The sequence below is a fragment of the Podarcis pityusensis genome, assembly GCF_964106645.2.
Source record: "Podarcis pityusensis genome assembly, chromosome: Z".
Taxonomy (NCBI): Eukaryota; Metazoa; Chordata; class Lepidosauria; order Squamata; family Lacertidae; genus Podarcis; species Podarcis pityusensis.
In genome coordinates, this window is record NC_138044.1 from 45,611,289 (window position 1) to 45,623,661 (window position 12,373).

General features: G+C 46.4%; 1 protein-coding gene across 9 annotated transcripts in view; it reads left to right on the forward strand.

Moving 5' to 3' along the window:
- The window catches only part of ATP11C (ATPase phospholipid transporting 11C (ATP11C blood group)), a 100,585-nt gene extending 88,467 nt beyond the window's left edge, over positions 1–12,118 (forward strand). For 4 of the 9 annotated variants that reach the window (XM_080990053.1, XM_080990057.1, XM_080990052.1 and 1 more), the window contains exon 29: positions 8,516–12,118. In XM_080990053.1, coding sequence (XP_080846179.1) covers positions 8,516–8,656 — 141 coding nt within the window. In that variant the 3' untranslated portion in view covers positions 8,657–12,118. Of the gene's footprint in view, positions 1–2,771; positions 2,977–8,515 lie in introns of those variants that run through there. The other 5 variants (XM_080990058.1, XM_080990054.1, XR_013981475.1 and 2 more) reach the window with 4 other exon arrangements.
- The last annotated feature ends 255 nt before the right edge of the window (positions 12,119–12,373 follow it).

Here is a 12,373-nt window from a genome sequence, read left to right on the forward strand (position 1 = left end):
CTTTGGTGGAGTCAGCTCACCCAGGTCAGCTGCCAGGCAGTCCTTTCAATGGGATGCAGTGGTGGAGCTCCAGGGCGGAAGCTAATGTAAAGGTACCATTTCAGACTGAAGGTGGGGAAACACTTTTTTAAAAAAATTTGCATTAGTTTGTTGTTGGCATGGATCTGTCTCGAGAGACAGTGGGGCGCACCTCCCGGGGGGGTGTGTGAAATCAAACCACTGAAGAAGTACAGCGTCTGCCAGTAGCTCATAACTGCTGCCTCCCATGTTGTTTCTGCTGCACTAGCATCACCAGAGTGACCTCTGGGCAGTGTACATGGAGGCCCTGGGCTGCCCAAGCAACAAGCCCCACCTCCCTCAGCCTCCCTGATGTGGTCCAGGAAAAAGCAGAGCAAGACATTTGGCACCAGCTTGGCTGCAGAAGTTGCCAGAAGGAGGTGTACAAGGTGCCATCCAACCATCTTAGGGCTCCACTCTGAATTAGTGTAGGGTTTACTCCTTAGCCTTTTCTTCTCCCAAAGATATTCTGCAAGGCAGCAGAGGTTTAGGATCAAGAGTTTTCCTTCCCAGATTGATGAGTTAGTCCCTATCTCACTGAGGGTTCGGAACCCATCAGCTGCCCTCACCTGGTTTTGCTGGCCGGTTGAAGCCATTCTCAGGGTGTGGACACTGTCACGTGCTGACAACTTCTAGGAACCCCAAATAATAATACATTATTATTTGTACGCTGCCCACCCCAGCCAGAGCCGGGCTCAGGGCGGCTAACATCATGTAACTAAGACAGTATACAAGAACATAAAAACAGGCAATCAGTTAGTTAAAATACATCTTAAAATGAGTTCAGAGCAAATTAAAATCTGGACAGATGGCAGTCCAAGGGTAAAATTGAGCAGAGTGGGGATGAACTACCTGGGAAGCTGCATGACATGTTCCCCCACAAGAGGTACAACCCCTCCCCTAATACCCCATTTACTTTAGTGCTATCAGTCTGCCCTTCATCTGATGATTGCAGGGCAGGATTGCGCAGTATTCAAAATCCTAGCAAAAATAAATGTATATATGCTATTAAAATGCCACCCATAGCTCCATAACATAGTTCCATACAGGAAGCCAGGCAGGAGGCCTTCTCGGTAGTGACACCCGCCCTGTGGAACACCCTCCCATCAGGTCTCTAGGAAATAAGCAACTATCCTGACTTTCAGAAGACATCTGAAGGCAGCCCTGTTTAGGGAAGTTTTTAATGTTTGAAGTTTTATTCTGTTTTTAGTGTTCTGCTGGTAGCCACCCAAATGGGTGGGGTATAAATAATAAAATTATTGTTGTTATTATTATTACTCAGTTTTGTTAAAGGCTGGTCAGGAAGCTGCAAGATAATGGAAAATTCAGCCGCTAAGCTACTTACTGGGGCAGCCTATCACTCTTAAAGGAATTAACACGGATTGTAGATAAGCTACTGGGCCAGGTGTTGGTACTGACCTATAATGTCTTAATTTGTTTTTGCACCACTTCAGGTATCATTGCTGTTCATCAGGTGTGGGGGGACCTTCAGCCCATGGGCTAGACTTGGGTCACCAGGCCTCCCCATTTGGCCTGTGAGGCAGATTCCCCCTAAACCACACTTGTGTCAGATGTTGGGCTGGTAAAGACGCAGCTTCATAAAGCAGGAGAAAACTTCCTGCATGTCTGCTGATGCAGGGAGTTCAACCCTGTTCATTTCAGGTGAGCTAGTGAATGCCTGCTGGGAACTGGCTGGCTCAGCCAAGGCCTGCACAAAGCAGGGCTGAGCTCTCTGCCCATCAGGTAACACACAGGGAGTTCAAACCTGCTTGAGCAACATCTCCCCCACCCCTTTGACAGTTGGGTGTCCCACCCACCTGACAAAGTTACCCCGCCAGGGTGCGGAAGATGAAAGCTCTCCACCATTACAATTACTTGGTGGGGCCTGCCTTGTCATGCCAAAGCCTATGGGAATATAGCCAGTGGTCGCTAGAGGGACGGCCTTTTCTGTGGTGGCCCCTGTATAGTGGAATAGCTTTTTCCCTAAGCTTAGGCTAGTGCTTGCATTAATGTTGCTTAGACACCTTTTCGAAATACACTTAAGACGGGAACAAAGTGCAGTATATAGACATGAACCTTTTTGTTGAGCTGGAACGGACAGCCGCAAGACTGCAGCAATATAACTTCCAGCACATTTGCAAAGCTAAGCAGGGTCTGGTATGGTTTCAAACTGGATTGTAGGGGGTTGAGCTAGATGGCTGTTAGGGTCCCTTCCAACTCCACGATTCTATAGGTGTCTGGTGGCCTATACATTTTAGGAGGCCTGGCCAGTCAAGAGGCTTCGTACCTCTAGGTGATAATGGGGACCAGTGTTGCACCCTGCCATTCCCTCCTACCCATGAAGGGCCCCGTGAGACTAGTACACAGAGAATCCTGGTTAATTTACTAGGCAGGTCCTGCAGAAGATGGAACTCAGAATCAGTGAGGCATCTCAGGTGGGGGATAGCAGGGAGTCGTTGAAGGCATGTAAGCTGTATTTCCCCCACACTCTGAATGGAGCAGAAAGCCAATAGAGTGAGGCTTTCTTTCTCTGCTGCATTGAGTGGAGTTGTGAAAAGGAACCACATGCTTCTCAGTTGATATCTGGGAAGGAGATTTTCTTCTTCTTCACAAACTGGTCCGCTTTTCTCACAGTAAGTTGTGTGCTGTCTCTCTCCCCCCCCCCCCCCCGCCCCACCACCCTTTCCTTTTAACATTTTTCGTTTCCATTTTAGCTTCCGGAGCTCAGTTGCGTTGCCTTGTTAACCTCGCTTTGCCCAGATCATCTGTTGCATTTTCACGTGCTTTATACTCTGTTTGCCTCACCCTTTGCAGAAAAGAGTGCGCCCTAGGATTGCAGCCAGTTCAGTGCCGACCAGACCGTCAGTCAGACCTCTCCTTTTAAGAACCTTCTCAGACGAATCTAATGTATTGTGACAGGTATCCTGTTCTCAAGAATTAGGGCCTGGGAAGGCATGGATTAACCAAGCGATCCCTGAAATCAATTAAAATGTGATTCTTGTAATCTCAGCCCTTGGCTGGCAACCCTCCTTGCCAAACATCGCCAGGTACAATGCCTGCCATACGGGTTTCGGGTGCCATTTGGGAGTTTTGGATTTTCTTCTTTTTTAGTGGAGATGTTTTTATTAAAAGCAAGATAAGATATCTAGCACAGGCCAGAGCATTGAAAGCTTTTCGTTCAGTAAAAGCTTTGTGGCCATCTTGATTGAGGTTTAGAAGGTGTTTGGAGATGCATGGATCTTTTTTCTGCAAAAAGGCCCAGAAGTCAGAGGAGCCTGGTTTGCTTCTCGACTTCTGCACACTTCTGGGTCTTCGTTGCCCTTTTCCACAGGTCCCTCAACCTGTGGCTACTTCTCTCTTTCCTGGAGCCATGAAAGCCAGGGGAGTTGCCAGATACCCCCAACCCTGGCCATAAAAACCATGAGACATCCCCAGTTCCCTGAAATCTTTGTTGTCAAAACTGAAGTACACAGATGAAGGGATGGACAGAATTTGCATGCAATTGTTATTATTATTTAACTGTGTAAATGCTTTCATTTGATTTTTCCAGTATAACAACATGAGAAGCCCCCATACAATAAAAGGGGGAGGGAAAAATCCTCATCTCTCATGAGAATAAGGAGCAGAAGTTAGCCTAATATACCCTGCCATAATTCCCGGAGATTGCACACCTGAGTTCATTTCTGATATGCATGCTATAAAGCAGGGGTTGGCAAGGTTTACCTCACCTGGGCCGGTTCACTCCAGCAGAGATCCCTCCATGGGCCAGATCGCGTGCGCTTGTGATTTCCGTCGTCTGCGCAGACACGATTTCTGGCGCCATGGAAGCGAGTCCCTGCGCTGCGCCGGTTTAGCGCAGTGTGTGGGAACTCGCCGAGCGGGTGGCTGGGTTCAGGGGCAGCTTGTGGGCCGATTAAACAACCCCCATGGGCTGCTTGTGGCCCATGGGCCTTAGGTTGCTTACCCCTGCTGTAAAGGCACGGCGTATTTCTGCAGAATCATTTTCCATTTGCTGTCCGTTCAGTGCCTTTTTAGCATTTAGTCAACTTTTCCATGAGAGCCATTGTCCAAGCAGGCAACTGCAAATTATCCAAACCCTTCCAGTATTTTGTGTAATCAGCAGATGAGCTACAGCCAGTGGAAGTGGGATCTGTTTTTTATGCAGAAGGTCCTTCTGTTTGTCCTTTTTTTTCTTTCCCCCCCTTAAAAATGTGAATAAGCCCAACCCATTTTGCCTTCGTTCATTTTGTCTTGACTATGTCAACATCCTGAGCCACAAGATTGTAGTTACTGTGTTTAGGATATCGATGGCCTTTGTACGTTAATCCTTTTAGAAAGAACCTTGGTATGGTGATAGTTATTCAGCAGCTGGTTATACAGGAAAGCTGCTTTTTGAGCAAAGTTAGCTCCTTTTTCACCCAAGCCTTGGAGACCTTTGTGACTGGGGGATGTGTGGCTTCTATTCCTGTTAGGTTCACTCGCGGGTGGCACTGTGGGTTAAACCACAGAGCCTAGGACTTGCTGATCAGAAGGTCAGCGGTTAGAATCCCCATGACGGGGTGAGCTCCCATTGCTCGGTCCCTGCTCCTGCTAACCTAGCAGTTCGAAAGCATGTCAAAGTGCAAGTAGATAAATAGGTACCACTCTGGCGGGAAGGTAAACGGCGTTTCCGTGCGCTGCTCTGGTTCGCCAGAAGCGGCTTAGTCATGCTGGCCACATGACCTGGAAGCTGTACACCGGCTCCCTCGGCCGGTAAAGTGAGATGAGCGTCGCAACCCCAGAGTCGGCCACGACTGGACCTAATGGTCAGGGGTCCCTTTACCTTTACCTAGCTCCTTTTTCACCCAAGCCTTGGAGACCTTTGGGATTGGGAGATGTGTGGCTTCTATTCCAGTTGGGTTCACTCACACATGTTTTATGGCAGACACCACTTCTATTGTTTTTTCTGTTACATTAAGTGCACTTAATGTGCCAGTGTGCAAAGTGGTGTGTAGAGCCTTGTGTGTCTCAACAGATGCAGAGTCTGATATTTCTGGGCTTGCAAGGAACACAGGTATCTAGCTTATATTGAGTCGGACCATTGGTCCATCTAACTCAGTAGTGTTTACACTGACAGGCAGTGGCTCTCCAGGATTGGGTTCTCTCTCAGCCCCACCTGGAGATGATGGGGATTGAACTCGGGCCCTTCTGCAGACAAGGCAAATCCTGTACCACTAAGCTAAGGTGGAGCAGACTGTCAGAACCCATTTGGAGCCCCATAGCCATTACAAGTTTCACAGAAGGAGAGGTGAATCCCAGCTCATTCCCCAAGTAAGTAATTGCCCCAGCCCTAGCATAAGCTTCTTTTGGAGTTAATCAAACCTGCAGTTGGTACAGTCCTCCAAAAACCACAGAGACTTGAGTGCCTCTGTGGATTTCAGTGGGGCCCCAAGAGGTTTTTGGAGAATTGTGCTCAGTTTTAAGCATCGATGAATCCATATGTTGGTTTCTTGGTGACTCTAGAAGTGAAAATTTCAATTGGAAGGAAAGAACAACTGGCTTCCATTGACTCCCCAAGTATTCTGGCATTGCACTTGTGAGGTGTTTAAATGATTTGATGGTATTTAACTGCTAGCTGCATGCTGCTCCTATCTGAATAAGACTTGCAAAATCTCTGTATTTTGACATCACCTGGCTTTGATTGCCTGTTGATATAGAATAACATGAGTCCATCTGTTTGTGGATTCTGTGTCTGTTGTGTATTCTTCACACATTGTACGCAACTCCTTCCTAAATGTTTTTGATTCTCAAAAGTGTGTTAATTGCCACATGTAACAAAGAGGGAAGAATGCCAAACCAATCACCTTCCTACTTCCATTTAAAATATCGCCCTGTAGATGCATATGGTCCATTTCATGTCCATAATAGTCATCTCTGTTTTCAAGTTTTTCCTCTGTTACATAATCTGGGGACATGAAGCACCAAGTCATTGTTTGTTTGTTTGTTTTCAAATGTATTTATTTTAAAATGCTAGAATCTGCCTTCCAAATGGAAAACAAATCAAGAAAAGCTAAACACAACTATAAGAATGTCCATAGATAATTAAGAACTATAATAAATAATGGACTTCATTCTGTTCGTTAATGCAAGGATTATTGCATTTGCAGACAGGTGAGTTTTACTGTTGTACAACAGAGGAATCCAACACAAACGTTGCATTGGTGGGAAATGGTTCAGCAAAGTTGCCAGCCCCCTGCTTATGTATTCCCTTCTGCCAACAGCAGAACAAGTATACTCCTCTACATTGGCCACAACCCAATACATTGGCCTAGTGAACCTCAGCTGGTTGTGCTTGCCTTAGGCCACCATCCCTACAAGGGAGTGGAGCAATGAACATGAAGCCACCTTTTGTGCCGTACTCTAGTTTCTAAACCCAACCCTCTCTATCCATCCAGGCAAGCAGGGAGGTATTATGGGAGTTCAGGACACATTCCAGCCAGGCAGAAACACCTGAGGAAGGTGCAAAGTCAGAAATAAGCGACAGTGACTGAGGAGAGTCCCAAGGATGCTCCATCCCTGTTACAATTTCCGAAATTCTCGTCTGTCCCATCAGTTAAATATAAAGTGTGGGGAAAGAGAGAGGCCAATACCAGAGTTCAGTCATTGCAGGCCAGCTGGGAGAATCTCCTTGTGTGTGGATGCTGCTGTTTCGGTCAAGTAAGAATTGGTACCTGGGAACATGGGTTTGCTATTAGTTTATGGGAAGGCGTGGGGGGTACTTTGGCCTTCCAGATGTTGCTGAACTTCACAACTCCCATCAGCCCAAGCAAGCATGGCCAGTGGCCAAGGAAGATAGGAGTTGTTCAGCAGCAATGGCAGGGCCCAGTGTTCCCCACCTCTAGAGTCTTGTTGTTCTTGTTGTTGTTTGAATCTATATACTGCCTCATACCTAGGGTCTCAGGGCAGCTCACAGAGCAAAATAAAGATATAAAACCACAAAATACATGGAGAACACCCTGTTATTCTACAATGTAACTTGGGTGACTTGCACTGAGCAATAAAATGGCATACCATCATTTGTTGATCAGAGAGCAGATAGGAATCAGTCTCATAAAAGTTAAATAGCTCCGCCATGGCCTCTTAAAACAAATAAACACAAAGGAAACCAGTGAGGCAGATTTGCACAGTGACATCTTCCTTAAAATAAACTGTCTTTATTTATTATTTATTTATTGAATTCATATACAGTACTGCTTTATACCAGCAGGTCTCAGGGCATCTTCACAGAATAAAATCAAAATATAAAATACAAAATGCATAATCAAAATGAAAACAACAACAACCCAATAACACCCCCCCAAAAAAACCCCACATTTTAAATGGGCCTAAGATGTCAACCAAAAGTCCTGGTTAAAAAGGAATGTTTTTGCCTGGCGCCTAAAGGTGTATAATGAAAGCACCAGGCAAACTTCCCTGGGGAGAGCATTCCACGGAAGGGGAGCTATTACAGAGAAGGCCCCGTTCTTGTGTTGCCACCCTCCGGACCTCTCAAAGAGGAGGCACATGAAGAACTGTAGATAGAACTCTAAAGCTTGCATTTATATCTAGGCAGCTTTGTTAAGTGGGCAGTGTGGAAAGCTGCCGTGGTTAGCAGAAAGGTGAGGTGAGATTTCATACTTGGAAGAAAACAAGAGAGCAAACCTTCCCTTCAACGCTAGGTGGCACCCAAGCTTTTTATTTTCTGGCAGCCTCAGGCGTTCCCTCCTCACCTTGCCCCTCAGCTTGGCGAATGAAAGAATCCCGTCCCCATATCTCATGAAGGGGATGTGGCTGCTCACAGAGGCACGAAACGTCCTGTGATAATCACAGCAAAGCAAAGGAGCATGCGAAGAGTGTTTTAGCACTGTGCGGAGCTCCTTCCCTAAACGGAGTTGCACAATTAACCCGTTTGAATGCACATGATGCTTTGCTAACCCCACTAGCTGCACCCCCAGCGTATGTCTAAAGTACTAGGATGCCACTTTAAAGAGCAATGGCTTTCCCCAAAGAACTGTGGGAACTGTAGTTCACCAAGGGAGTAGAGGTTTCCTGGGAGACCCCTGTTTCCCCTCACAGGGCTGCAATTTGCAGAGTGCCCTGGGATTGATTGATAAAACACACGGGGATGTGTAGCTCTGGGAGTGGGGGGCGGGGGAGCACCCTTAACAAACTACAGCTCCCAGAATTCTAATCATCGCGCTTATCTGCTTAATTACGAATTTGGTTTGGCATTTTCCCTCCCCAACCCCTTTCCAAATCATGTACCTCTTTAACTCCTTGCAAATTCTAAGCCTTGATTTCTGACATGGTGCCACACTGCTATATCTGTTTCTTTCTCTTCCTGGTCCATGTTCACAACAACAACTTAAGCTGAATTTCTCTCTCTTTCTTCCCAACCCCTGCCTTCCGTCTCTCCCCCCCCCCTTTCCTTTTTTTACAGCCTAACCCCCTGGAGCTGCCGATGCTGTTGTCCTACAAACCGCGGGGGAACAGCTACACCGCTGAAGGAAAGCCAGGGAGTTCCATGACTAATTTTGCAGAACGTTGCCATCTCAGGATACTTCAGATGCAAAGATTTTAACCCCAGCACACAGTGCTAAACGAACAGCACTCTCGGAGTCAAAAATGAACGCTTGGAAGCAAATCAGGCCCACCAGAAAAAGAAAAAGAAGAAAAATATACAAATGGTTCTATATTTTGGCTAGGCTTTTTGGCTTTTTTTTTTAAGAGGACCTTTGGTTTGCATTGTGATTTAAAAAAAACAAAACAGCATAACGGGGGGTGCCATCCTTTTCATCTGTTCCTCCCCCTTCCTAATGCAAGTTTTGAGAAAGCAACCTTGCTGTTTTGATGACAAAAATTGTGTGAGATTTTTGCCCGCTGCGATGGATGATCTGTCCTCTGTTCAGCCATCTTCACCCTTGTCCAAGGAAGAGGAAGGGCTGTGCATGGCTCTGTCCCCCCCGCCCCTTCCAACCAAAGATATAGCACAAGTGGTATGTTACAGTTCCCCCAAAATAGCACTAGGAATTTTTGGTAGGTAACCATTCTGTTGCTAAGCCATAAACGATGTTTGTTGGCGGAATCTTCATTTCCCCCATTGCCACCCCAGTTCCTCTAATGAGAAAGTTGTGCCATACCCTTTTAAAGGGACAATGTGAACATTTAGAGAAAACACCCCCCCCCCATTTTTTTCTCCTATCCAATCCGACCCATCAGGAATACCTGAAAAACAAAACAACTGAAGCACCCATTCTCCCAGACATCTATGTCCAACTCAAAACCTGAGGTTAATTCCCACCTTTTTGAAATGTGTCCTTTGTCCAGGCTCTCTCTTCTCCCACCAAACAGGTATCTCACAGCCAAAGTGAACATGCACCTATTCTCCCCACCCACCCAAACTCTAGATTGGTGTCCTTTGGCTGTGTGAAAATGTGGGACCTGCGTTTTCTGACCTGCTTTGACTTCTGCTGTGATGGGCTTGCGCACCTGCCTTTTGGATGCAGGTTGCCACATTGCCTAGAATGTATGACTTCTTCACAAGCTCAAGTCAGTGTCCCGAGCACCGTCGAAGGATGCAAGCCATGGGTTCTTTGCTGTGCTAACCTTGTCGTCCTCTTCCGTATTCTGTTGAGCGGGTGGCAGGTCCAACCCATGAGACATCAGCCCTCCCTTCCCCCCCTTTTTTTGAAAGGTGTGGGATGCAAAACCTAAAACAGCCTGTACTGTTATCCCTTCTGTTCTGTGAAGGGAGGCAGGAGACGCATCACCTTCAATCTCCTCCAAAGTGTGGCACATCTTAATGGCCAATTCCAACAATAGGTTTCAAAGACGTCCCCTGCAGAATCCTTTCAATGTGGACACCTGGCGCTATTTTGCATGTGCAACGCCAAGCATGCCTTCAGCTGCACGTGTCTGGTGGGTGCATGCGTTTGCCGCCATGTAGTGTCTGATGTGGCTCGTTTGGGCACATGCAGTGGACACAGAGCACCACGGGTTCCCCCTCCCTCTCCTTTACCGTGAGTGTTGCGCACAACCTCAGCACTTCCTCCAACGGTGGAAGAGGCCCTATAGAAAACTGGTTTGGAATTTACGATTCAAGTTAAAAGAGTGTAAGCTTCGGTTCACACATTGCTTCTATGCAAGGCAAAGGATATTCACCAGCAGCAAGCAATTCCACATAGTAGGGCATATGTATGGTCCAGTTAAAATGTTTTTGTAGCAGATCTGAGCCTGCGATGATGTGGCATGTGGCGACTGGGGCTGCTCCTAAAACTCCCCAGCATTTAATCAAGGTTCAGTCTTCCTTTGCTCATTCTTTCCCCATTGCCACCTCTTTTCAAAAAAATGGGGCCAGTAAATCAGAACTTCTCACTTCCGCTGTGCCTACAAAGGACATATTGGAGAATTGCTAGATGTTAGTGGGGAGGCTGGCAATGACCCACATCTCTCGGGAAAGAAACCAGAGGTGTGGCTCTTGCCACTCTTGGAATAACAGTTCTTAATTTGACCCATGTCTCACCTGCAGTGTCCAGATAGGTCCATTCAAGGCATCTTGAGTGGTGGCCTGAGTGCCAAACCATTTGGGAGGGATGTTTATATGCATATTTCAATCAGTGCTTTAGTGACTTCTCCAGTGCTAGTGCTGAAATGTTCAGCTCTAATGTTCTCTGTATCAGGGAAGGAGAACCTTGAAGTCCTCCAGATGTTACTGGACCATAGCTGCCATCAGCCCCAGCCCACATGACTAGTGATAAGGGATTATGGGAGCTGTGGTCCATAACGCCTGGGGGATGGCACCTACAGGCAGCCTTTTGCCTAGTGGTTGTGATTAGGATTCACTCTGCACTCCCCATTTATTTTAGTTCGAGAAGTGTGGTGGTTTTATTGTGGTTTTGTTGTTGGGTTGTTGTTGTTTTTTTTGGGGGGGGGGTGCTTTTTCAAAGTGAGTGAGGAGAAGCCTCAAGCTTATCACCCATCCATCCACCCTCCCTACCCCCAAGTAACCTTAATTTGGTAAGTTTACCAAAGTATGGTTTCTGCATTTTGTTGCTTTTGGAAATACCAAGCCACCTCAGAGACAGTTTCATTTCAGCTCCACTGAAGGGCCCAATCCACCCGAAAGTAACGTAAACCTAGCAGTTCATTGAGATTTATGCAGAGGCTTGGAGGAAGAAAAGAGGAAAGATGGCTTCTTTGAAATCCCATTTGTAAAATGATGGGTTTGGTCTGGCCTACAACACAGAAAAGATTGGGGTGGGTGCTTAAAAAATGGACTGTGCCACTTTAGATAGGAGATGGGGGATCTCCCAATTGAATCCCTGTCCATTGTGTCCTCCAGTGGGATGGTGGTCAGACTTGCTTCACATGGAAAACTGGATTTTAGAGAGAAATGGCCTAAACAGCTCCCTGATGTGCGCCTTTTCATGGGAAACTCATTCCAACATGGTATAGTTCTGCTGCAGTTTTCCCAGGTGATCTGCTCTCTGCATAGACCGGGCCTTAATCAATACTAACCTTCTCTGCACTTCATTCTGTATTTTCCAGCAACTCAGTGTGGCTGGTGGCTTCTCTCCCTCTTCCCATGGCAATATATTTGTTGCTGAAAATTTGCATATGGTCAGTGACACGGAATAAGCAAACAAAAAATTAAATTCAGCTTTGCACCTGTGCCACACCAGTCCAAAGAGACTTGTGTCAATATCTTGAAACTTGCCTGACTTAAATCTGAAGCAGAACTTCTGGAAAATACATTTGTTCATTTGTTTTTGTAAATACGGGGTTGGGGGGGGAGGGTGTAAAATTATATATACAGATTTTAAGATGCATTTTTCAGCTTCTTGCGAAAACCCAGCAGGACTGCATTCTTAATTTTTATCACTTCAACTGCAATTTTATACGTTCATGTTGCTTTATATAATGACAATGGAATGTGAATGTTAACTTTTATGAATGCAACTCGCTCCTTTTTTTTCCTTATGAAAACAAACCTTTTTTTGTTTTGTTTTGAAATAATCAATAAACTTTGGTATGTTCTGATTGAGCTTGGTGAAGTTTGTTGTCTTAAGTCAGGGGTCCTCAAACTATGGGATGCGGGCCGAATCCAGCCCGCCAGGGTCATAAATCCGCCCAGCCACTGCAGAACCCATTGCAAAGCCATTGAGGAGACTCAAAGCGCTTTGGAGAGCTTGCTCCACGGTGCCTTTAAGCAGAGCAGGCGGGAGGGAAAGAGGCGGGTCAGGATTTACCCCTCCTGGCCCTGCCTTGCCTTGAGGCCTGTCTCTCAATCACCAGCCAC